Consider the following 27,620-nt stretch of genomic DNA (forward strand, 5'->3'; position numbering starts at 1 on the left):
CAAATCTGTGTCTTGGAACATGGTGGGAAAGGAGAGAAAGAATTGTGATTTTTATTATGACAGATTCTCAAAGCTAATGATAAAATTCACTCACAGGATTATTTTAGGAGCCCCAAAACTGCAACTACTCCTGTATGCAGATACACACTATATATTTTGTGTTTGAAATAGGGTATGTCTCAGCAACTTACAAAAGGGTTGGCTATAAGATGCCACACAAAACCAGGCCATGCCTTGCAAACCTGTAGGAACCAGTGGCTTCCATCTGTCTCAAACCAAAACGTAGGTTTTGTCTCCCCATGCTTTAACCAGCTGCAGAGTAAACAGCTGCATCTCACGTAGTTAGCCTAAATCCCCTTTCTTTAATGTACCAAAAGATAGGTATTCTTAGGGTGCAGTTTATGTGACCTGTTTCACCTGTTTTTTTATGGGTGGATGAAGTGAATCTTATCCTAAAAGCTCTGAGCTCGAGTTAAATGTTCAGAGAAAAACACCTAAGTTTGCTCAAATCAGCCCCTCTCTAAATGTTTTGATACTCATGGTATTTATTTCCTCACTTTCCCAAACATGTCAACTAACATTTTTCAGTTTTCAGATTTTCCATTTGGGAAAAACATTGTTATGCAGAAATAAGACATTTTCCATCATCTCTAAAGCAAGCATGTGCGTTGCTCAATGTATGTGCACATGGCAGTGCCTTTTTCTTGCACTGGAGGAGCTACTAAGGTGGTCATGAGTTTGCAGGACTGGAACTCTGGCCAAGGTCACACCATGGGAAAGGCTTGATGCAACCTGAATTTTGGTTGTGTTGGTCCCTCAGAGCTGTGAGGGTTTCTAAAGCAATCCGACCCCACTTGTTCTTTCTAGAAACTCTGCCTCGATGCACATCGGTGAGCTCGTTAGTTGGAGGCAGTGGCGGGGGTGCTGGTGGCTTGTGGGGAAGCACACGATTAATTTTGCACACAGCACTTCCACTGATCCCATTTCGATGCCGGTCCCTGACGCCCGGCTCTCACCAAGGAGCATTGTGTGGGACACGCGATACAAATAACACCAGAGGTTTTTTTCCATAGGGCTATTTTTGACAAGTGCTGGTGCTCTGACAGCAGATCACTCGATCAATTCTAACTGAATGTCAGCTAAAGGACGGCTTTTCAGTTGTCTCTTTTTCCTTTTTTTTTTCACCACTAAGAAAAACGAAGCAGTGGGTGTTGATTTATGACAGTTTTACTGAAATATCTAAAGAGTACAGTGCAGTTTAAGAATAGTTTAGTACCAAGGGGAATAATCACTGGGGCTTCCACTCCTGCTCTTTTTCTTGCTCGGACAAAATAGGCTTCCAGAGAAGCACCATTTGAACAAGAACCATGTAAGAAACATAGGATTAGGCCCTCTGAATTGGCTGGTAGGGTACCTGGTAGGCAGAGCAAGCATCCCTCAGCCTCTTGGAACCTGGAAGGCTCTCCTCAGTGGTGTTTCCACACACAATAGCTGGATTCAGCATCTACCAAGGATAACTGCAAAACTCCCACCCAACTCCACAGTCCTGGATCAGGGCCAGGGACAAGCAAACTGGAAACCAGTAGTACCAGTTTTCCCAGTGTCTCTGGCTGATTGGGAAAAGCCCATTTCTTTTGATTTCTGGCCAGGGCGTATCATCTCCTGCTTCCAGCAAAACCCAATGGGAAAATTATGTACCAATACAAAAGACGTTGTATCTATCAAATGGGACAGTCAAGATCATCCACTCATTTTTGTGGAGTTTTTCCATGGAGCTTCACAAAAATAGGCTGACAGGTGGTCACAGAGCTTTGCCTGAACTCGTGGATTACCAGGACAGAAGGAAGCATCCTGTGGCTGTTAGATCTGCAGACTTGGAAGAAACAAGCTGGAGAAAATGACCTGATTTTTTTGAAAACACATGACTATGGCCTGTCTCTTTTTGGACTTTCTTGCTTCATGATGCACGTGCACATATACATGTGCATATCTAAACACACAGAAGTCCCAGAGGATTTTTTTCAGAGAGATTCTTTTTCACACTGGTCTTAAACATGCCTAACAGTTTTTTCTCTCTCAAAGTAACTCTCAGTATTAGTTTTCTTATCTGTAATTGTATCTATGAAATAGTAAAGGGGATAAACAGACTACAATCTGCATCCTTCACTAACACTTATCTCAGATCAATTGATAATCCCTTGTCAGGCTGATTGCTGTCAAAACCAGGACAAGCAAAGGCATTTTTCATTCCCACCATTGCAGTTGTTGTCTTTTTCTGTTAGCCCAATTAAGCAAAGCAAAAAGGAAGAGCACCATATCAGAGCCAGTTTGCCTTAGGATATAAATTGTCGTCTTTTATTTGTTCATAGCCAATGCTGCAAGAATAACAAAGCAATGCCATAAAACTCAACCACTGCGCTGAAAACACAAAGGAGCCATTTTTTGTCCTCCAACTCTTGATGGCATCCAGCCATGCTGCCCCATGGCAGGCGCCAGCCCTCCCTCAGCCTTGCTGATGGCAGGGCTGTGCACAGACACCCTGTGCTGTCTGTGGCCAGCCCCGTGCCCCTGCTGCTGGGCACCAGGGCTCAGCCTCCCTCAGCCTGAGCCCAGCAGAGCTGGACTTCCCCCCACCACTCCAGAGCCAAGGGGTTTTGCTGGGTGCCTCCATGAAAGCTGCTTCCCCTCCTCCACTGCTCCTCCACACTTGGCAGGAGAGAACCCTACACCTTTCATCTTGGAAAACAAGAGGGAGCCAGTAATTTTCTCTAGCACTGTTAGCCAGAGCCCTCCTGGAAAGTAGCTGATGCTATTATTGTAGAAGTGTAGATGACTTATGGCAACAAATGCCAAAGAAGTGCATCACCCTTGTGGCTTGTTGTCTGCATGGCAGGACACCCTGTTGTGTGCTGGATTGTCACATGTAATCTATGCAAATGCAGTCATTAGCTTTAGCAGATGTTTTTTTATTATGCTGTTTCAAAACTGAAAAAGAGATCAGCAGGCATTTTTTTCTTACCTAGATTTTGAGGAACAAGAATAAATTGCAATGGCCTGTTGCTAATGTGAATGCACCCTTCCTGATACATAAGGCTCTGTACCTACTTCCACTCTATATAAGAACATTTTAATTACTGCTTTTCACTTTCTTGATCTAATTTTCAACAAAAATCCTTGTAACAGCCTTAAGAAAGTAGGTTTGTGTTTAGTGCCTGCCTGTGACACAGGGAGACAAACAGACACCTTAGCAAGGTATCAAAGCAGAGCATCAGCAGCAAATTTAAGTTCTTCATTCCTGGTCTTTGCTGCCAGGCAGTGCCCCTCATCACAAAATACACTTTTTGCTCTCCTTGGGCTTGTGCATCTCTGTTAGGTGCCTATGACAGCTACTAGAGCAGCAGGCAAGGTAGTTTGTATACAGCCACTGGGTCTGAGGGTCAAAATGGTTTAATGGTATGAATGCAGACTATTTTGTGCCTGGTGTCTCACTACCAGACAGAACCCCGTGCAGAGAGCAGATATAACCTCAATGTTCCATCCTCAAGCTGTGGTCGGGCGCCATGAGAGCGCCAGGGGCACAACCACAGTCTGACAGCGAGAGTTTGCAGTGGGAATTGGGACTGCAGCAGGGACCAAGGCAAGGCCAACATCAAAGAGGCAAGAAAGAGGGTGAAGCTGAACTAAGAGGATTTGCTGGGGGCTGTGCCAGGGAGCCCCTGGAGCAGCCATATGGCTGCAGGCAGTGCCGGGCACCACCAGGCTCCATCACTACTGTGACCATACAATCAGCTTCTTCTCAGCAGCAGAGCAGTGGCGTGCTGGGGTGGCCCTGGGCTCCTTGCCTGCCTTCCCTACACTCTGCAGCTGCTAGTCCAGGGCCACCAGGCTCACCAGGATGTGGAGAGAGGGTAGAGAGGGCTCAGGAATTGTGAGTAAGTGAAGCAGGGAGTGGGGGGCTGGAAGAGCCCAGCAGAGCTCTGCACCCCACAGCCCTTCCCGGCAGCCCCTGAGCATGAGCCCACCGCCCCTGGGCACAGAAGAGGGCATTAGGCTGTGCTGCGGTAATTAAGTGTGGATCGTTCATGTATCTCCAGGATATTTAAATGTGAACCAGTTTAACTGAGGTTTAATTAAAGCTGTTGTGGATCGGCTTAAATCTGTGCTCCTTCAGTTCTCTGGGAAGATTTTAGCTGCAGAGGTGGGATGCTATCTCCCAGAGGCAGGAGGGTTTGAGCTGGTTAATTATTAGAGGCGTGTGAAAACCTAAATGTGCTGACCCAAATGCAGCTCTCAGAAAGGGGTCAGCTCAGTGTTCTTGGAAATCAGTGAGTCCAGTTGCTCTGGGAATGGAGTCTCACAGGGACTGGAGACATTCAGCCTTTCACCTCTCAGTCCCAAATATAAGGTACACTTTCTGTTTTCTCCAATATGAATAGGTTTGTGTATCCTAAAGAAAACCAACCTTACCAAAATATTCAGTTGCACCAATAAAAGGGAAAGGGTAACAAAAAGACCAAATAACACTGACTAGCTCCCTTACTAAACAATTGGAAAGCACTTAGTGATAAGAAGGCATATAAAATAATAATAATAATGAACAGAACACAGTAGCACAGAGCCCTAATAGAAATTTGGTGTGACTCCAGCATCTGACTTGCCTTTTGCACTTCAAATATGGTGAAGCATTTAAAGGGAATGATGCTTTTCTATTAATCATTTATAATATCAATAACTTCTTTTAAGAGTACTTTTTTTCCTACACTGGATATTATTGATGTTCAATTATAATAAAGTGTTGCAAACAATTTGCTTCTAGCTAAGGAGAAAGATTTTCAGAGGAGTTTCTCTTAACATCAAAAACAAAAAGTCATTTCCGTAAAGGAAGTACATTAACCTGCTACCAGTGAAGAGAGTACAGTATTCTCAAAAGGTTCCTGAAAATTTTAAGTAGCATCAGATGGTAAATTATTATCTTGTAATACAGTGTTTGTGCATAGTTTGTTGTGTTTCTTTAATACTTAGTAAGATTTGAAAAGAACAAGAATGACACAGGATACTCCTAAAAAGGGAGGAAACAATAATCAAACACTTTTATCCACCTTCATTTCACACTGGGAGCATGTTTGTCTTTCTTTGAAAGAGAGAGTACTACAACATGCCACTACAAATCGCTGTCCAGCGTGTTGCTCTTTACTGGGGGTTTCCTGCTATAAGCCATGGCTGGACAATCAGACTACTGGGCTAAATTACAAAGGCAGGGCTCCAAAGTGTAGTTATTTTTATACTACATCTGTAACACCAGGATCAAGCAGAACCCTGGGGCCCTGGTTGTGTAAGGTAGCACTATCAGAGATGTAGAAAGCTGCACTTCACAGTAATTTACATTAACACATTTCCAAGTGAGAAGTACAGATCTAGACATTGTATAAACCACAACCTGAGTGCCTACATTTGCATTTAAGCATCTTAATGCACAGCTAAATGAAAGTACCAAAAATCAAAGTTGTAATGCAAGAATAGCAGCTGACTTAACTCAGAGCTCAGCCAGGCCCTGCAAAACCGGAGCCAAAGACCAAGCAGAGTTGTGAGGATACTGGAGAGGGCAGCTGGATGCACCGGGGCCAGCCCTGGGGCCGGTAAGGATTTGGTTCCCAAAGTCCTGGTTCCCTGCTCTCCCATTTCCTGGGTCTGGAGACACCTGAGGAACAGCAAGGAGATTTCTCTTGCACAGAGTCAAGGAAGTACGGGGTTGGAGGTGCCACACAGAGACAGAAGAGGATTTCCCTTTCCCGTAGGTCTCGTAAGGACTGAAGAAGAGCTGAACGCTTCTAATTCCAGCTCCTCAGACCTCTCCAAGGGGAAGCAGTCATGGGAAGAGGAGAACTGTGGACAGCATGGAGGGCAATGCCAAGTGCCTCCTTCCTAGTAAGGCACAGTGTGCCCAAGTTACACTCAATGCCCCCAGGAGCCTCCTGGGCCACGTTTGATACACCTCACATTCAACAGTTTTGGATCTTCACCCCACACTCATAGTGTCTGTCAGTAACAAGATGAAGAGTAGGTTTGTCTAACACATAAAAAAAGAATTAATATTACTGAACTGTAGAAAGTACTGACCTCATATGTATCACAAAATTTTTTCTCTTAATGTGTGAGATGGCCTCACTATTAGAGATATACAGGCTCCATACAGTAGACAGTAATTGTCAAAAAGGTTTTTTTTTTTCCTGTCCGTGTGCTCATTTAAGCAGTTTTCTGTAAAATTCAACTGGGAATTTCCTAAAGATACTAAAACTACTAGACCAGTTTAATCCCTGCTTGCTTTATTTGCATTTCCAAGTCTCAGAATGATTTAATTAGTAACCAGCATTACAGCATATGTGCATTACAGTCCTTTCAAGACAAAAATATTTTTAGCAGGATTTAATAAAAAAAATTTGCAAACGTCCATCACTCTGGCCCAGTCCCCAGCCATCCAGCTGGACAAATGGGAGCTCATATGTTTGTGAAACAGTTCTGGTTTTGGGCAGATTTATTGAGTTTTTGCACCAGGGAACTGCAGACTTTTGAAGCTCTTTCTGTGGCTCCTCTGGAACACAAAGTATGTCGTGGATCACTGTTATCAAAATAGAAATGGCTATGCAGGGCCAGGAGTTTGATTTGATGATCCTTGCAGGTCCCTTCCAACTCAGCTTATTCTTTGACTCTGTGATTCTGTGATTTTTTTTCTTTTTCTGTAAATATGGAAATAACTTTATTGAAAACTGGGTTAGACAGTAATCTCTCAGGCAAAAGCAGCTTGTACATGCTGGGGTTGGTCTGTGTGAGTGGATACAGCCCCACACTCCAGAGAGCAGCTGGGCTAAGGAATGGAGAATTGTTTAAAAAGCAGCAAGGGATGAGGACAGAAAAATTTTAAGGCCATGCCATATAGAAAATACAGCATGCAGACCTTGTCTTCTGTCTCCCACATATCACGCAGACTCCAGTTCAACTGGGAAATACCCTGGGCTGCTGCAGCACAAGCTGACACAGAGGCTAACACGTGTGGAAGTGATGCCCAGGAGCAGTTCTCAGGCACCAGCGGAGCCCAGCGCTGGCATTTCTGTGATGGTCTCAGAGTATCAGTTGCACTGGAAAGCAATCTGGTGAAAAGCAAAGCTGGAGACATGGCTGGAGTGCAGGCAATACTGGCTGGCAGAGCAGCCAGCAGTCCAACACCTTGTTTTGAGGGCAAGAACAGCAATGAATGCTGAAACAGAAAGCCCCAAAACTGGCAGCTCCGGAGCTGTCACCAGAACTGACACAGGTAGGACCTGGTGGGGCAGTCAAGGAGTGAACACCCACTGATGGTCACACAGGAAACTCCTGGCTGCAGATACTGCCCATCCTCTGCTGCTTTCCAGACAGAGAAAGCACCTGCTGCATGGCTGGAGGAGAGGATCCTTCAGGCTACTTTGTCCTGTGGGAAGTGACTGAGACCCTTGCTCCACACCCATTTCCATACGTGACTGAAAACCAAGGAAATGAAATGTCTCTGAACTTGCAGGCAGTGTTGCATAGAGATAAGAGGAAGATAAAAACCACACATGCCTTTCTTTTTTGCCCTTTCCAGGCAAGGGCAAACAAATCTGGCCAAGATAGTAGTTTTATAACTGAATTAAACTTGAAAAATGTGCCTACTTTTGCATGAACTAAGACTACTTGAGCTCTCTCTAACACCTGAAAGATTGCTGGGTTTGCCTGCCATGAACCAAATTCCAGCCAGCTGGTGTCCTTATTGCCATGTCAGACCACAAAGGCATCATTACTGGTGTGAGCGAGTTCAACTCACCAATCACTGATCTTCTGGCCCTTCCAGATTTTCATCTCATAGTTCCCTCTCACTGTTAAAGGGCAACATCCTCAAGAGAGGAATGTGGCAGTGTGGGAAGTGGCTGAGCTTCACAAGAAGTCCCAGACAAGATCTGATTTCTGTTTCTGATCACTTATTTCTGGCCATTTCTCAGCTGTGTCCTCTAAAAATTCCTTGAGGGAAACATATACCCCATGGAATTTGAGTTATCCTTGATACCCTTCAAAGGCTGAATGTTACACAGGTGATTTGTTCTCTTCTTTTCTTCCCGTGCATGCAGATGAGAGACATTGTGTTCAACAGTACATTCAAAAAGACGCTTCATATTCTTGCCCTCAAAAGTAGCACACACATTCAGTTCTTTATTGCTTTGAGGCAGTAGAGAAAAAACAGTAAAGGACAAGGTTTTTTGAGGACCACCTCCAGGAGCAGAGGATAAAATACAGTGCCCAAAATGGGCCAGTTAGAAAAAAAGAAACACGAGAAAGGAAAAAACGGGAGTAACAAACGAAGGGCAGGGGAGAACAAGTTGGTGTGCAACAGAAGACTGACTAGACTTCTTGCTGGGCCTGATGAAAGGCACACAAAACAGAGAGACTGGAAAGCCAAATGAGAGGCCAAAACGTCCACTCTGCAGTGCTGTATCCCGAGACATGCCCCAGTGCCTCGGGCGACTCCAAGGAGAGGAGCCAGGATGTCTGCAACCAAAGCCAGCACACACACTCATGGAAAAGTCACCACCACCGCCATGCCCACACTACAAAGGCAGCCATAACAGTTCTCTCTGGAGCTGAAAAGGGCATCAAAGCCCCTCTGAAAAGAAATAGCTAATGTGTGACACACAGAGGGGCATTCCCAGATGTGTGTCCCTCCCCTGTTTAAGGGGATCATTGATTCAACGGACATGTGTGGTTTGAGTAACTGTACAATTTAGAGAGTCAAACTGATGTGTCTGTGACAAACAATTTCATTAAAAAACCCCAAAAACCAGAATTGCCAGTTTTTAAGTGGCAAAGACTTGGAGAGACAACAAGGTATTCCCAAGAGTTCAGTGGAAAATGAACCCTCAAACACGAGACCTGCCAGCTGACAAGAACAGCCTGGCATTATTTGTCTCAATTGGCTAAACCTGTGATTTCACTTCCTCCAGGGTGGGTTTTTTTTGTATGTTTACAAATAAATTCCTTAAATCCTTAAATCTTGACACAACAAGCTGAATGTCAAGACACTCAATTTACATTACCTTTCCTTTCACCAATGTTGTGGAAGAACACAGGCACATTATTTTAGTAATCAGGTTTCTGTTTCTCCAGCTATTCAACAAATTAGTAATATGGTGAAATAATGTTTTAATGTTAGTTTAGGTTACTTAAATTTATGATGCTGTGCAAGTGGAAAATAATTAGCATGAGACCTCCGAGTATCTACAAAACTTACTGCAATTGTGCTTGTAGAAGGTCATTAGTCTTTCTTCAACATAAAATTTGTCAATTAATCAAGACCTTTTTTCTTGCTGTTTTTATCTCTGTGAGAGCTGTAAGAAACTGTGGCAGTTTCTTGCTTTCCAAGTATAGAAATTCAGTCTGTTCCAGCAGAATTTTGATATTTCTGTTAGTTGGTATAAGGCTGTGCCTATTTGCCCTTGATTTTATGTTTAATTAAATCTACAATATTCCATAATTAATCTCTTAAACAAGATCTGAAATGGAGATTAGCTCTTGTTAGAATTCTCAGCTTAGTCATCTCTTTTTACTACATGAAAAAGCCGATGCATTTATCTCAAACATTATGTTAACTCTTCACGCTGTTGCCCTAGTCCAAATATTCCAACCCTTCCAATCAATACGGACAAAAAGAAGCAAGCAGCTAACAGCATTCTGAGATGGGTTGGATTTTCCCCCTAGCCAGGCTCCCACCTATAAAATTTTCACCAGCAGGTCTCCGGCCTGCCATTCACTCCTACTGAAGCAAAAGTAAAACCAGCCTGCACGACTGCTCTGCTGCAAAGTTTCCCTCTTTCCACCCCAGCTCCCAGCCTGAATGTTCTTTGTCTGGGCTGGTGCTTTGATGTTGCATCAGGCAGTTTTGGAACAATAATTTGAAGACAGCATTAAAGCCAGCCAAGGGGAAAACATCCAGCCACTACTGTGCAACTGTGGAGATAATATGCCATGGCTTTGCTGGGAACCTGGAGATGGCCATAGAAGTCCCCGAATTTGAGACCAGGGGTTTACTGGCTGCCTCTCACAAGGAGCTCCACAAAAGCCAGGCCAAAAGCTCCATCCTCCCATTTTGAACCGGTCGCTACTTTGAGTGCAAACAGGACGGATACAGCCTTGCCAGAGCTGTTGTCCTGTGTTGTTTTCTAACAATGGAGGATTGAGAGGGGAAAAATAAGTTGTTTGTGTGTGTGTGTGCATCTGTCAATAAGGGAGCTTAAGTTAGGGATGAGAGACGAGTGCTGGAGAGGTACTTAGGGAGATTAAGTGCAGCAGATTTATAGGTGAAATCTGGTTAGTGTTGATGCAAAAGGTTGTGGGGGAGATTTTCAAAAGCACATGTGGGAGGAGAGTGCTTGCATACTATTGATTTTCTATTTTGGTGCCTAGCTCTCATCACTGTATGACAGCCTTGTGAAGCACCGGAGCTTCTGGAGGCACTGGAAGAGGTCTGTGAAGCAAGCAGGTGATGAGTCAACACTGACACCATCACCCACTGCAGAAAGGGAGGGAGGAAACCACGTGAAAGAGGCCCCCTCCCCCCACACCGCCAAGTGAAAGCAGTGCAATGGTCCTGATTCCCAGTGTGTTCCAAATAGCTGGTGGAACAGGCAGAGGTCAGAGAGCAGGAGCACGATATAGAGCACACATTCATGAGCTGTGGGCATGTTTCCAGCTTTGTGAGCAGGAGTCATCCCTGCATCAGGGAGCACTGACAGAGGGCAGCCCATGAGTCCACTTTCCTTGTAATTAACCCACCCTCATGTGGAGGCAATCCCTTCTGTTTTACCAGACCTGTGTGATGGCATCCAAGCACCAGAGGTAGGACTGCAGCAAGTGCCCACACACAGGAGCAGGGAGAGGAGGATTTGAACACAGGAATGGGTTTAGCAAAGCTCTGAATCAGGGGCTTTACAGCTCTTCACTCAGGGAAACAGCAGCTGCTGCTCCACCACGTGCACTTTGTTTTTCCTCTGAAGGCAGAAAATAAAGTAGGTCACTATTTTGTTTTCCAGAAGCCGAGATTAAGGATATTAGGAAAGGGCACAGTATAGTGTAAGCTGCTGATGAAAACACCAGAGACTCAAGCTGCATGTGTTTATACATTACATGAATGAGAAACTCAGTTGTTGACATGAAAAACAGAGATCATGTGTAGATACTACATAAAGAAGAGATGTAAGGTGCATTAATTAGAGGCTATTAAGGCAAAAATGTAAGGTTTCTGGCTCTTGAAAAAAACAGGAGACAAAGTAGAAAAAAATATTAGCTGTCACATGAATAGGAGAGTGCTAGTCAAGTACCTGTTTATTTTCCTTAAGAAGGCTCAGTTTTTGTAGGTGTGCTGTGTTTTAAAGCCTCTCCAAACCACTGTGGGTAACCAACAGTGTTTAAGATGATTAAACCAGTGCTGGGAGCAGCAGGACATCAGCTGTAGGACCGCATAGCCATTAGGCACAACAAGCATTGTCACATGAAGAATTTGAGTGGTTTTCCATTAAATCTTACACCCTGAGATGATAATTGTTCACGCTCTCAACTCAGGCATGTTCCATCCAGGAAGAAACAGGGAACATGATATGTAAGACAAGTCCAGTTACAAACAATTGGTAAATTTAAGGAAAGTGAGAGAACAAAAAATGTTGGGTTGGTTTTTTTTTAATTAAGAAAAAGAATGAAGACATTCAGTGGAGAACTACAGGAGATCATCTGCAGAAATTACACAATGCAACAAGAATTTGTGCACAATTCTCATAAGTATTGTACATTTCAGTGGAGCGTGCAATTTGAATCTTCAAAGTTCTCTCTGCCTTAGACCCCTCTCTTGCGACTCTGCCCACACAGATGTGTCCTTGCACAAGCAAGGAGGCAGTCGCCCTTGTTAAAAGCAGTGAAGGTTTTCAGAATCAGCCCCTTCACCCCAGCATGTCACTAATGCGATCTCTCCTGAGCAAGCATGTCACAGAAGAACTGAAGTTTTTGCAAGTGGTCGAAAGGCATCAAGACTGCAAGACTCACTTCTATCTGTGATAAAGCAGGAAGTTTAAGGTTAGACATTATTATAATGTATATTGCCTTGGAAACAGACAACATCTGAAAGGAAGGAAGAGCAGAGACAGGGCAGATTTATCCATAAGTCATTATATGAGATTAGCTCAGTTGTTTAGAGCATGGTGCTAATAATGAGCAAGGGTGTGGGTTTGATCCCTGTGTGGGCCATTCACCTGGGAGCTGGTCTTGATGATCCTTGTGGGTCCCTTCCAGCTCAGAATATTCTGTGGTTTCTTCCTTTTTTCTTTTTCCCCTTTTAATTAAATAATTAACTTATTTCTAAATCCCCTTTCTTTCACTATATGAGGAAGAGCTCCTGGAAAAAGCTAGCAATGAAGTCTCAGCCTGGATCCTCGTTTATGTTTCTGCCTAAACCCTTCCAGTACAGATAAAGGTTTATTTGCCATATAAACCCAAACCAGGGCTTTCACAGTGTCCAGGACTCAGCCCAAGTCCTGAAAGCTGAGAGACCCTTGCCTTTCCCACAAACAGACAGGGAGTCCCAGACCGTGGCAGTAGGGGCAGGTTGGGGATGCCCCAGCAGGAAAAGCAAAGGCAGAATTACTGAGGCAGTCAGTAAAGGCAGGCATCAGCCCAAGCCACAGCCTGGACATGGGCTTTGTGCTGCCCTCTATGTCACAGCAGAAGAGCCTGGAGCTGGTCTAGCCCCTGGGGATCCACTGGTGACACGCTTATCCCACAGAAGGGAGGGAAAGTTATTTCAGACATGATTCATCCTTCTCAGTCAGGCAAGAGAAACCCAGAGTTAGAGGTCTAAAACAGGATACATGGATGGCTACCTAGAAAAATTTTTCTTGATTGTCTACAGGGGAGTCCAGAGGAGTTTCAAGTGCTGTCACCTGACACTCGGACGTAAGCACTCAGACATATACTCTGCACCCTTGTCCCAGCTCCTCCGTGCCACCCAGGAGGGACAACTCAAGCCATGCTGACAGGTGAGGGAAAGACTCAGCCCACCAGGAGGAGCTGGCAGCTCCCATGAGCAGGGCAATCAATTCAGATGTTTGGACCTGCTTCACCAAAGGCAAAGAAATCTGGATCCTTGATGTTATTTATCTGATTCTGAACAGCTTTATGGAAAGAATTTTGTTGTTCACATCTTCATTAACTATTGCTTAATTCTGTGCTTCCCAGTTTCTCAAGGCCTCCAGATGTAACAATTTTAATTCTTCTCTTTACAGAGGAAAGCTAATGCATTAAAACAAGTCACTTCAGACTTTCATTTTGCATGTTGTTCTTAAGTTGTCCTTATTCTTCCTCAGTTTTGCCTCACAAGCTAATGGAAAAGAAAGATTTACTGTCTTCATTTTCACTGGTACTTATCTTCAGCACTTTTTCTTGCCCAATAGATCTGTTGCAACTGGTAATAAGGGGAATTGCTACTGTCTGACTTCCACAGAACTTACTTTCTCTCCTTTACAAGCTTTTATGACATTATGGAAATACCAGCCATCTGAGATTAAGAACAGCATTTTAGCATAAAATATTCAGACTGTACCAACACTGGGGACCTTCATGCAGCAGCTTTATGCTGTTGTTCCAGTCACCTAGATACAATATTGCGTTTCTGCAATTTGATAGAAGTTTTAAGCAGTTGGGGAGGAATTGTTATTCATTATGATTTTACAGGATTAATAGATTAATTGTAGATATTTTCTAGATAATACTATTAGAAAATAGAATTATCTGTAGATCCAGCTTCAGGGCCCTCAGTGAAATTGGTCCATATAAATAATATAATGCTAAATCTTTGACCTGAATAGATTGCAATCTAAGCAAACCAAAGAGAGAACTGATGAAAAGAGGATATTATCGTAGTTTTCCACAGGCAAACAGGAGTAACACTGAGATTAAAATACTTATCTGAGGTCAGAGATAGCCTGCAGCAGACCCTGCTGTTCAATTCACATCTCTCAGAGTTCCACATTTAACTGTGAAGCCATCTTCCTACTCTCATACACTCATACAAGGTAATTTTAAAAGCTGGATGATTAAATCTTGGTTTATTGCTGTCTGGAAATTATTACAATGTCTCAAAGAGAAATAAAATACCTTTCTTTGCATCATGTATCTGTTAGTAATTTAGCTGTTTTTCCAGAGAGCAAAGGTACAATCAAAGTTCTTGTTCCACCTAAAGAATCTGGCATATGGGAATATTTACAAAGTATCTAAGATGCCTTGGTGAAAGCAAGTTGCATAATTCACATCATGGATTTTGTTAGACTTGCCACATGGAAAGGAAATATTGCCTTCTGTAGCAATTGCTACATTATTCCCCACTTACCTTGAAGTGAATCTCCTTCAGAGAGAGTAAAATAAGAGATAAGAAATTAACGTCTTCACTGTACAGCACAATTGCTGACCACCACATGAATGGCAATTTTTATCTTGTGTTTCAAACTCTGCATTTTCAGAGAGAAGAGAGAGAGGAATTTCCTACATGTCCAAGGCAATAAAAGCTTCGCCTCTACACAACACCTGGGGCTTCATCCCCAGTGAGGAGCACTGCACTCTATTCAGCAATACAGATCCAGCTCTTCCACTTCCCAGTTAAATGTATTCAAATGTTGGCATCACTTCTCATCCTCAGACCTTGGTACACCTGTGGCATCGGGACACATCCAGAACATGCCTTGGAAATAATGAGGATCCAACACTAGCACCAGTGAGCCCTGTGGGAAGTACGTATGTAGGAGGAGAGCAATATCCCTTGGGGACATCACAGTTTAATCACACAAAGTACATCTCCTTTCAGCATCACAAAGCTCTGCAGAAAATTTCTTTTTAGTTCTAGGCTGGTTTTCTCAGCACCCTACTTACAACCCAGACTACTTCAGACGTTTGCCCTTTCAGAGATAACTCATCTGTTTAAAAGTCTCTGGCCCATTAGGCTCAAATCTCCCTACCTGGGACGGGGACTGGTTCAAAGCCTTCTCCTTATACAAGGTGATCTCACAGCGAGCTCTGAGCCCCAAGGAGTCCCAGAGCACTTGGCCAGGAAGATGAAGACGAGGGTTACAGTGCTGTTCTTAGATGAGTACACACAGAGTGGTACTCCCTTTTATGCCCCTTTTCTTCTCTTTAATTAATGTATCTTGATTAGTTATCTGGAGGCCAGCCTTGCTTCCCTGGAGGGCTAGGAAGCCCTCTGGTGCTCCATGGCAAGCTTTAGTCATCACAGAGAGGCCCAAGGAGAGACCAAAGGTAAGAGGGGGATGCTCTCTCAGGGTTTCTGCTGCACTGCAACCCTGCTCAGCCCAACATGCAGCCCAAGTGCCAGGACAGCTGTGCCTGAGAGGTGTCTGCCTGAACCCACCCAGGTTTGTTAGAAAAATGAACTAGAGCCTCTCCTTTCAGGTGCAACTCTTAACCAGTACATTAATAGCTAAAAGGCAGCAGAGCAGGAGGAGGATTTGGGACCTGACCTCCTTGCCTCTTTCACCAAGCACCAGTATCCCTTGCTGGCAGTATCTTAACCAGCTCCCTGCTCTTCACATCAGTGTTTTGAATCCTATTCTTCCATGTCTCTTGCCAGCCAGGCAAACCCATCTCTGGGCTGCAGCCCAAGCTTTACTACCAGCAGGATGAGACTTCAGTCTCTGGTATCTATAAATAGCATCCTGTGAGTCCCCCAACTCTCCACAAACAGCACAAGATGCCTTGCAGTGCTCCCCAGTGCTGCTCTGGAGGCCACTGCCAGGAAGTGCTCCATCCAATAACCACTGCAGTGTTGAACCTCCAGGCACTTTGCTCCTCCATCAGCCCTTACTTTCCCGGGCATGCTTCTGAGCTACTCCAAATTCCAGCCCTTTAACCTGTAAAGGCAGCTGGGATGTGACTCACAGTGCCTTGTGTGGCACGATGGAGGGGGTCACCTGAGGCTCCCTGCAGTCAAATGACAGAAACAGGCATCTGCACCATGTGGTTCCTGTGACCCATTTCAGACGTGCACCATCCCCAGGGCAGCTGTGCACCAGAAGCAGCTGTTGCTCTGTGCAGGAAGCCAGGGGTGACCAGCTCAGAGGTTACAGCTGCACAGAAGTGGGCACATAAAGCTGGGGATGAATCCCACATGGTGCCACTGGGACCTGGGTACATGCCAGCAACTTGTGATTCCTCCTTCAGGTTTGCTGGGAACAGTGCCCAAGGATTTTGATAATTTACATGGATACCGGCTGAAGTGGGCAGAGTAATTTCATCTCTCCATTGCTTGTGTATGATTTACAGCTTTGACGTGTATTTCTGCACTGCTCCTGTTTTATTAAATTAGTGTTAGGATCTCTTGAGGCAACTTTTAAATAATTTGCACAGCTTACCTAACATTACTTGCTTGCTCAAGGTCTCATATGAAATTTACTTGCATTCAACCCAAGTCTTCCAGCCAGTTAAATGTATTACTCCGGAAACAACTGAGAATTTCAGGATTGATGAATTGTTCAGCAACCTCATCATTATTCTGCAGGTTTACATTCCTATTTGCAGTCTTAGAGGACTTGATAAAAGTAATGTTTTGTATCTTTCCCTAGGAAGTTATACAAATGTCTTTCCCCACCGTATTTGTGGCTTTCAGTTTTAAATAAAATCTCTTTTTCAAAAATCAAACTTTTCCAACTAAATAGTCTGATAAAACATAATCCACCACATATTAAAGTCTACAAAAAATGGCAGAAACAAAGAGGGCAGTTGCTATTATCTTTGTAGTACAGAAAGGAAAAGAGTAATGCTTAAAGGAACAATAAATCAAGTTCTAGCTGAAAATGATAATGTCACAGCAACATAACTACATTACGTAAGTAGCCTCAGGCTCTTTCCATAGTTCTGACTCAGCCTAGGTGGCACATAAAAGCTCATCAGACAAGGATTGGCAGTGGGTGTGTGGCTCCAGCCACACTGTCATTAGAATGGCAGGAAAAACAAGGAACTAAACAGTGTGGAGAGCTGCCTCTCAAACCCAGACTGACAGTAGCTAATATTTCAATTTTCAAGTCACCATAAAGACCAGTTCCAGTTATTTTATGTTCTAATAACAAGGTATACTTAGCTTTGACAGATTTTTTCTGAAGAAGCTGCTTTTCTCCCCCACTCCCCTGCCCTGGTTCTGTTTAGCTTTATGTCCAGAGAGTCAAGGTCCCTAAAGCAGAGCAAGCAGCTGGATGAGAATGTCATGAATGCAATTCTGTGCTGAGCTCTTCATCCTCCATGAGGGTTTAAAAATGAGGCTTTACTTAGCTTGTCAATATGAACTGGAGTACATAGGCTTGACAGATCCCTCTCCTAAACATCAGCGTATTTGTAACACTCCAGAACGGGCAATTAAAGCATTGTAGAGTAAATGTCATCATAATTTGATGGATATTAATAAAATATGCCACAGAGTAAAAAAAATTTGGAAAAAATATAGAGACTGTGGACACAGCATTTCCTTCACCCAAAACAAGTCTCTGCCTCTGCAGAGTATCTGACTAGGAACATCTTCAAGACAATGGATCACTTTGAAACACACCTTGCATGTGTGTTTCGTCCTATTCCTAACAAAGTTAGGAAAATATTGAGGAAATGTGGTTAGCAAATGTTGAGGCCACAGTGCTCATGATATTGTCTTCAGAGAAACTTTACTTACCCACTTCAGAGAGTGTGAATCCATTACAAAGAAAAGTATGAAAAAATTACACCAAATACTCAGTATTATTTTCAGAATTAAGCCAAAAGATATCTTCATTGTTTTGTTTTTTCCTTTCTTAAAACTATATGGATTAAAAAGATGTTTTACACAAAATCTCACCAGTTTTAAATTGCTACATTTAATTGAAAAACTATTAAACAGACACAGGAACATGCTGGATAATTTTTTCCTCCTATAAAGCATACTGTAATTTGTGGCCAAACACAAATAAAATTTGTTATCTAAAGTGAAGAACTCAGTTTAGTCCAAGCTCTACTAGAGAGCTGTGAGGGCAGCTTTTCCTTAATTTAGAAGCAGTAGACACTCACTTAGTGGTGTACTTGTAGTTCTGTTTAATGGACCAAATGCTGCTAGAAAATCAAGTTCCTTTGACCTGGTAAGACCTGAGACTCCTTAGCTCCTCCCAGGCTGTGATTTCCAATTCTAACCACCTTCCCAGGGAAAGAGCACATCCTCGGTGCACACACTGCCTGCTTAACCAACATTAAAGGCAACCCCATTATCTCTTACATTAATAAGCCTACAAAGCCACAGACTGAGCATGAGCAGCACAATTTCAGAATCCCTTTTAATTGCAGGAAATCAGAGCAGCTCTCTCTAATCCTCACAATGAAAGAGCACCACACTCTTCAGATCCTCAAGTGCTGCTCAGAAGTGCTGTTCTTGCAGCACTTGCCTAATGGTCCTTTTCAGAATGGGGCCAGGCCATTAGGAAATCTGCAGACCTGCAGATACCAATACTAAATTACTGCACTGTGCTGCAGCTCAGACCCAGAGTGGTGCATGGTTGCTAAAAATCCCCAGTGGTGGTTTTCCACCTTGCTGACTTGGATAGCTGCTACCAAGAGGAGCAGCTCAGTAGTAAACCATTGTCCCTTGGCTGACCTCTGCAGCTACATGTGAACAGCTCTCCTCAGCCTCACTTGCCTTGGAGTCGGACTGAATACGGACAGAGAAAGGAAAAGCAAGAGAATAGCAGAAATCACCAGAAACTGAATAGCCATTAGAGCACTTAACCACAAGAGAGCATAGGGGACTCAATACAAATCTGCAGATAAGAGAGCGGTCTCTACCAGGTTTTGCTCTTTAAATAAACTTTTGGCAAGACTTTAGGACAGCAAAGCAGAATTTTACATATGGATGCTCTTCCTAAAATAGAACAAGCCAAATAGAGACCCAAGAATTTGAACTTTTAGGACTATATATAACCCAGCTTTAGGGTAATATAAATAGATCAACTGCTCTATACATTATGATACTTCAAATATCAACTACTTGAACTCAGTTAAAGTAGTTCTTATTGCCAACCCTAATCCTTTCCCTACTGCCCAACTTCAGCTGACCAGCCTTTCCTGCAACAGTCCAAGGAGAAAGTCATCCTCTGATAATCACTCTTGGTATGCAATCTTCTCCACATGATCTCTGCTTGGGAAGCAGCTCTCCTTTCCTTTTCTTGGCTGGTATCAGGAAATTACCAGATATCAGTTATCTCTCTTCTCCCAGGCTGTCTTTTGGCAGCATGGATGGACCTGTGTGCTGTGGGATACAAGCAGCAGCAAAGGAATTAGAGGGCAGTTCAGCCTCAAATGTTTTTACAGCTACCAAAACCTCAGTGCTCTCCTCTGCACCGCATTTCCCAAAATTCATAGTGATGCTTACATTCAACTGTGCTCCATGTCCCCCCTTTACATTCTCCTGCCTCAAAATGCATTCCATCCAAAGTCAACTCACCATAATGTTAAAAAGAACCATTAGATTAATATTTACAAAGCCATCTTGACAAAGCACCAGGCTAAAAGTGCTTAGGCATCTCTTTTGAGACTACTAACCATGCACCTCTTGATGCATTCACACTGGAATTTAAATCACTTATGAAGTAGCATTTTCAAAACAAACCCCTCCTTAAATGTAGAATCAACATATGCATAAACATTAATCCTTTTTCATCCACTTATCATTCCTTTCAGTATGTGTCATAATAGCTATAGGTAAGTCTCCTCTGACATTTCCTGGACCCACAATGAGCATTAAAAAGCCATTCATATAAATGATATAATACCAATTAGAACAATTTTTCCTGCTAGCGTGGTGTCTTTATCACAATCAAGGAAAAAAGTACTCAAAGTTATTATTCTATCTTGTCAGACACACTTTAATCTCTTGAATATATTGTGGACTAATGGGACACATCACCAGATTAACCAGAAAGCCAGTGCACATGCAAAGTCCAGCAACCAAGCAAAAATCATTTGGTTTATCAAGAATCATTTCCTCCGCCAATATATGACAGAGAACAAGTTTACTAAAAGCTTAAAGTGGGATTAAAAGATAAAGAGGGATCCAATCACTGACAGCATTTTCCTCTAAAGCATTCTCACATGAATCTTAGAGCACTAAGCTGCAGCAGTCTTGTACTTTCCTAGAGGGACTCAGCTTGAGCAGTGTCAGAGCCAAGGAACACATCTAACAACATTCACACTGCTGAATATTTAGAGAACAGCCCTGTCCTCTGCCAAGCCATTCTCTTGCAAGAAAGCAACCATCTTAAGTGTGTTACCCAGGGCAGCTTCAGGGGATGGAAAAATAAACACAAAGCAGACAGCATTTTTAGGATCACTCAATCTTTTGTCAGATTCTGGAACTAACTCACAGCCAGCATTAAAGCCCTCAAGCCACTGCTATATCAGCCTTTCCTCTTCCCACAGCCCAGTGTGGCCACCACAAAGATGAAGAATGGCATATCCACGTCCATTTGGCTTTTATAGAGTTTTTAAGTCCCACTTGCTTCACTTCAATCATTCTGCACAGTAGGCAGCTATTTCTCACACGTGCTGTCTGTCCTCTGTCTGAACACGCACTCTACAAGTACTGCATGAACTCTGGCAGGCTGTAGTTGTAGACAAGAGAGGCAATGACTGCACCCTGGACTAAGGCAGTGAAATAAATCAGCCAGCCTGGTTATACTCAGAGCAAGTTAAGCTTAGCTTTTCTCCCCACTTGTGTATGCACATATGGAACCAGTGCTTCCACCACAGCCAGCAGCATCCACACACAGGAGATGTGGATGAACACGCTCATGCCCTTCGTGTTCTGTGCCACTGGACACAGAACCAACAGAGGCCACCATCATTGTGGCATATGCTTAAATCATACTGCTCTGACTTCTGAGTTTTGACATTTTCCCCTAATGGCACTAGCCAGATTCTCCCATCGTGTATTCCAACCACCCAGCCTGCCTTACCTGAAAGGAAGCCATTGAGTAAAATGGATCGAGGAGAGCCCTCTAAGTTGCATCTACCTATGGCAGGAGGGTCCCATTCTGTAATAGACATCACATTGACTAGAAACTGCACAGTCCAATGCTCCAGTGCATGAGTTTCCACCTGTACTATGCACAGAAACCATATTATCAGCACAGATCACGATGAAGCTGGATGTGGCTTAAATAAATATGAGCTGTTGGAAGAAGCCTGAGCACTGTGTAGCAAGCACTAATTAGGGAGAGCTTTAGCAACCATTTTTGCCATGGTACTATCTTTGCTAAATGAGGAATCAGCTGTATAGACCCTAAGAGGCCTCAGAATTAAGAAGAAAACTGTTTTTAATAGTTAATGGAAAAGTCACTGAGAACAGAAGCTGGCGTTTTCAGAAAATCACTCCAATTTCCTAACCAAATGTAGTGTTGCTGTTGAAAACACTTGTCTGGATAACCGAGTATGCAGTAATGGTAACAATAAGTAAATACAGTACTCTCTTCTCCTGACACTTAAGTCCTAAATTAAGCTCAGAATTGTGCCTGTAATTAACAAGCCAGCAGTCAAGTCAGTAACACAAAGCTGAGCCAGTCTCCCATATCTAAAAGTTACAGAGGCATTCAAGAAACTAATAAATAGGTCAACTCATTTCTGTATTCTATACTCTGTATCAGGTATGATTCATCCATAAAATAAAAATGTCAGTGTTCACACAGTTTTTATAAATGCTTATATATGTTATTATAAATATTTAATGTCCAGTTAGATTGGCAATATTAAGATCACTTTATTTTAAGCCATATGGATTTTGAAAACACATACAAATAAAATACTTGCTACAAAATTCCATTTGCTAAAGTTCCTTCAGGAATATACATCAAGCATGATCCCAGCACAGAGATAAATGACTTTTACAGAAAACATTACATAGAGCAATAAATGCTAGTGAAACAGCCAGTCTTTCCAGATACTTTACAATGAAAAGTTCTCTTTCCCTTTGCCATATCTAATATTGGACTAAGTTTTATATTTATTTATTTTAAATAGCCATGTCTGAATTTAAAATGTGTAACCAAACTGACTGTGGAAGTCAACAGGCACTGCAAAGCCCCAAAGGGGAGAGTAAGCGCTACTTTTCAAGTTCACTAGTTCAGGGGTAAAAATCCCTGAGAGACAGAAAAACACTAAACCCATTTTCTTCGATGGAAAGACACTTGTCAAGGGACATTGCCAACAGACAGCCATAAAGAGAAACTGTAAGGCTGAAGAGCAATAGTAAAACAAAGCAAGGAAACCAATCTGTAATGTTAGGTAACGAGGAATGCTTGGTGGAGCAGCATCATGGGACCAAGGCTGCCTGCTTGCAAGAAAAGCACTCAGCAGAAATATATGCAGAGATACAAAGCACAAGATATGTATGTGCTAACCTTGTCATTAAGATGGAAAACACTTACAGTGCGTGCCAAAACTATAATCCCACCTAGTTACAAACAGTATGCAACTGACCTCAAGAGTTAAAATATAAACAAGAATAAACAAGATATTGTGCTCCAATTTCAACGTCACCTCAGGACATTTATTACATGAAGCCAGTAGATTAAGAAACACACACCCATATATATTTTCTGCTCCTCGAGGCCAGCACAGAACTGCTCAGCAACAAGTGTTTAACAGACCAGGTCACTGAATTCTCTGGGACCTGGAAACTGATCTCAGAAGCAGTATGCCTCTGACCTTCCACCTCAAGTCCCGGAGTTGCTGCTGGACATCAAAATAGCTCTACTGCTTCTACTTTATGAGTCATACCCCTGCAGTGTCCTGTTCCTTGCTACATGCTGTGACAAGGGTCCCCAACTCCATCCCTTTCCTTAAGCCTATTGTGCGTACAGAAGTTGCACCACTGAATGATGATGCTGTGCTGAATTTCAGTGTTATTTAACATGGAGGCAGGTCAAGCTAGCTAGATCAAGCATGAATTCACTCACACTGTTCACTAAGGCTGATGTGCGCCTTCAGAGTAGTGGAAGAAAGCCACAGAAACCTCAGGTTATTGAAACATCCTAAGCATTAAGAAGCCCATTACATCTGATGGTTGTCAAGCACCACAATAAGCAACACTAGGAGGAAAGTGTGGCGTAAATGGTGAAAGCAAGTCCAAGCAGACCTCAATCTAAAGACCTAATTCTAAATGTTAATATAGGTTTCACAACCAGTACACTTAGCCTATGATCAGCCACAGGTTTGAAACTATTAGCAAATAAACAGGAGTTCTAAGAGCAACCTTTAGGTTATGACCTAAAGATCTATAAATACCACTGGGGGGATGATCTAGTTTGAAATCAGATTATCTTTAAACTAACTAGAAAGCAATCGTGCTTACGTGAGGCCCTCATGCCAGTCACACTTGCTCCGGAGCAGGGCAGCACTCTACAGAACTGAAGTTGACAACATGTGCCCTGTGCTATTTTAACATCCAGTTTCCCTGTATTATTTATATCACTGCCTTAAGAGAACAGTACTTAAGCCAAGCTACACCAGCCTCACTTCAGCCCAACCGTGCATCCAGTTTTGTGCTCAGTTTACCGGAATGGGAGGAGCAAGTTCTCAGAGACTTGCTGATGTGTTACTTTAGCAAAAGGCCTCAGGAAAACAGCGACTAGAGAGGAAGAACACATCAGCTTTCCCAGCAAGGCATTCTCCACTGAGCTTACCCTGAGGAGACACATCAAACTGTCACAGTTTGATTTGTGCTAGCTTTCCCTCTACAAAACCATTATATTAGGGCATTTGTTCCACATAGGGATGTGCGGTTTTATGGAAGGACTGCTGCTCCAGTTCTCTAAACGGACACTCCAGACTTCAGGCTTCTGCCCTAGATTTAGGTCACTAGTAATTGGACATGGGTAGAAAACGCACAGGCTCAGTTCAGTGCTGCCTAATTAATTTCTTAGTCTGTTGATTTGGCCGTCGCCCTACAAAACAGAACAGTTGGATATTTCAACTTGTATTGAAGAATACTTTATGACACTAGCAAGCCTCCCAAAAAAATAAGCCCAACTCTTTCCATACTAATGAAATAAATATTTTAAATTGCCTGGAGTACCAAAGTGAAATCAGTTTTTTCAGGTGAGACTATCAGCTTGGTTCATTAAAAGAATAAAGATCAAGCACAGCACAGAATATAGAAACTCAAAAGCTTCACCTAAGGAGACCTCCTTAAGATGAAGCACAGAATTGTCAGGTGTCAAAATCTTGCAACCTATGGAGCAGAATCAAATGTACCAACTTTCTGTCTAGGACATTATATTCCCAAGCAACTGGTGAGCATACCACCCACAAACTAATGTCACAGCCTGAGAGGATTCTGCACATTACTTTGATCTGTACGAGGTGCCTTTCCGTATGTAACTACTCTTGGAGTAGCATATTCAGGATGAAGAAAAGCTCATCCACTGAAATTAGAATTAAAATTAGTTCTTTTCCTAGGCTTCTGCCACAATATTTTAGTTCATTTGCTTGATTTTTTTTAAAATCCTTCTCGAAGGACACAGAACAGCCCCACTGTGCTGAGTCCTGGCCATCCTGCCAAGCTTTCTGTTGGAGCTCACTTGACTACCATCTATTCACTTCACCACAGGTCCCATGTGCTTTAGGTAGTTTTGGCTTAGACCTAAACAGCAAATGAGAAGGGACAGATGCCTCTCTGCAGGAACTTTCCTCACTGGTGACCCTAGGGGTTGAGCTGGCAGAGCTACCTGAACCTTACAAGGTGGTTGCTCTACAAAACAGCCTTATAAAACTCTATTCACATATTAACTGGAGTAAAATATTTACTACACATCAGGAAGTATTGTATTTTTTGATGGGGAAGCAAGCTCAGAGAGTTTTATGGCCCTTTAAAGGTGATCTGACGTGCGTACCTTGATTTAAAATATAAACACATTCCAATTTCTTTCCCTAAGAAGTGAACTCTGCCAATAAAAAGGACCTGAAGACTGAAATACTCACTGTAACCGTACTGGAAGGGAACAGATTTCTCTCCAAAAGCCTTGTATACAGGGGCACTCAGATGGCTGTTACAGTAAAAACAACATACGACGATATTTGCAAAAAAGCTTAATATAATCTTTTGAGTCTATAAACTCTAAACAATAAATAGGAAAAGTGTACATGGCACACCAGAGCAGCTAAATATTAATACAAGTACAAATTGGTAACACCTACCTATATTGTCAGCAATAAGTTTGTTTCACTACTGTGATACAATACAAGCTTAATATACAAGATGTTTTTACAAAGGAAAACCATGGAACAAAGTTAATACAGAAGGTGAGGGAGAAGGGGAGACAATAAATAACAAGGCACAAAAACCCTCTCATGCTGCAACCCTGTAAGGCACCACTTGTGCACACATGAAACTATCAAAACCTGTAGTGGAGACATTCTAAATGTGTTTAAATAACTGGACAATGTATTTTAAATATGACACCATGCTTGTATCTTTGGAAATAGAAATGCTTATGTTTTAAAAATTAAATAAGTGAAATGGGTGAATTAATAGCCCGATACAAGAGTCACAGCTAGGTTCTCCCAGACAGCTCCACAAGTGCACCTTGATCTTGACCTATACTGGCCTTGCTAAGAGCCCTGGATCCAATATGGTGCAGAGGGAAATGCTGCCAAATTCTGTCAAATTGTGCACACCAGTAATTGTGACAAAATACACTTCAGGGATTAGGATGAGAATTAAATTATTTTCATTTGAAACCAAAAATTATTTTAATCAAGATGTAAAAGGTCAGTAGCATTAATCTAACATAATTAGGGATCTTAATACCCAAAGTTATCATTCATACCTCTATTTAAAAATGGACCAACATTTTTCTCCCTTATTCTGTTACATGATCAGAAAATCTATCATGAGACAAACTTCAGAAAATCCTTCACCCTTACTAGAAGATTACAGATACATAGTTAAGCACACAAACTGTAAATTTCCCCCTTTTTTCTTGTGTTCCATGATCTCTACTGCATGCTGCTAGAAGTTTTTGTCCTCTCTCCAAATACATAAAAATCTCCAGGTACTAAAATTACTTAAAATATGCACAGGTTGGACACGTTTTTACAAGGTGAGAAGGGTTTTCACGAATAATCAAAATTTTCTTCTACTGAAACATTTAGGAGGCACTCCATTTCTCATGAGCTTCAGACACATGATTTTTTTTTTTTCTAATTTGGGAACAACGTCAGTAGACTACATTTCTAAAAGTTCTGCTTGCATTCTTGCACAGTAAACAATCTGAATGAACCTGACTATTCAGTTATTGGCTAGGTTTTGTTTTCTTACATAACATGTCTTATTTCACATTTAAATACCTTGCCACAAATCAAAACACTTAAGGTCAGACAACCTGCAGCTTTAATGATGCTCAATCTACTGAGCTGCCAGAGAGGAAAATCAGGTCAATCTATAATATTTTAAACAACAGAGGAAATGGAAGAAAAAAGTCTTAAGTGATAAGTTAACATTCATATAGCTATTTGCTGAAAGGCTGTGCCAGCTTAGGCATGCTTCATTCGCTATATTCAGTCCTGTTTTAAGGATATAAAAATTTGAGCAAATACAATGTAAACAGAGCCAGGTAGACTGCAGTAGTAAAGGACAAAATCGTTGATCTGACAGGTTTAAGGCCAACTATTTACGATTTGAAATATGTCATACTTTTCCATGGCACTTAACACACTGAAAGTTAGTACTCGGTGACACTAAGCAAGGGAATACATATTCATATGAGATATATACAAGTAGCTTCAGTTCCTAAAATAGAAAGTTCAAGTTTTCTTGTCCAAATAAAATCAACTTGTGAAAGACCACCTGTGGTTTCCTATACTGAATAAAGAAATATTACTATTTAAATCAATTTAGTGCAAACTGACCTAAGTCCAAAGACATACCACTCCTTGATTTTTTAGCCACTACTTACCAAATGCCCTATTCCTTTCAAAAAGACAACTACATCTTTTTCCCCCCCCCCCTTAAAAGAACAGCAAACACTTGACAACTAGCATGCTGTTCTAGTCTACATTGACAAAACTTGCAGATATACAAATCGTGCTTTGGTCATGCAGTCCTGAAAATGACCCATCTCTCCATTTCATCAGTCTAGAAGAACACAGGGCCAGATTTCAATTAGCAGGTCATCCTGGCCACTCCGTACTCCAAGCTGACAACGGCAGGCTCAGCTTTGGAGAACTCGGACACAAGTTCGCTGTAGCGGTTGTCTGCTGTGTTGCTGCCCTCTATGGTTCGCACGGCGTCATTCACTGGCATCGGCGGCTGCTCCTTCTGGAAGCACGGAGGGGTCTTCTGTGCCACGGGGGAGAGACGAGCCGTCTGTTCCTGCTCCTTCACAAGGACCACATCTGACTGGCCGTTTCTCTGCTTTATTTTCTGAAATACAAAGAACAGTTACTAACAGCGTGCATGACTCTTTACTGATAATATTGTGCTTTTAAAGGAAATGTATCCCCTTCTT

The 27,620-nt window shown here is 42.5% G+C and overlaps 1 protein-coding gene across 2 annotated transcripts in view; it reads right to left on the reverse strand.

Moving 5' to 3' along the window:
- Nucleotides 1-21,846: 21,846 nt before the first annotated feature.
- MTMR6 (myotubularin related protein 6) overlaps nucleotides 21,847-27,620 on the reverse strand; it is a 29,496-nt gene continuing 23,722 nt past the window's right edge. For both annotated transcript variants that reach the window (XM_010400489.4, XM_039565453.1), the window contains exon 14: nucleotides 21,847-27,535. In XM_010400489.4, the coding sequence (XP_010398791.2) occupies nucleotides 27,275-27,535 (261 nt within the window). In that variant the 3' untranslated portion in view covers nucleotides 21,847-27,274. The remainder of the gene's footprint in view (nucleotides 27,536-27,620) is intronic.

This window comes from Corvus cornix, chromosome 1 (genome assembly GCF_000738735.6).
Source record: "Corvus cornix cornix isolate S_Up_H32 chromosome 1, ASM73873v5, whole genome shotgun sequence".
Lineage (NCBI taxonomy): Eukaryota > Metazoa > Chordata > Aves > Passeriformes > Corvidae > Corvus > Corvus cornix.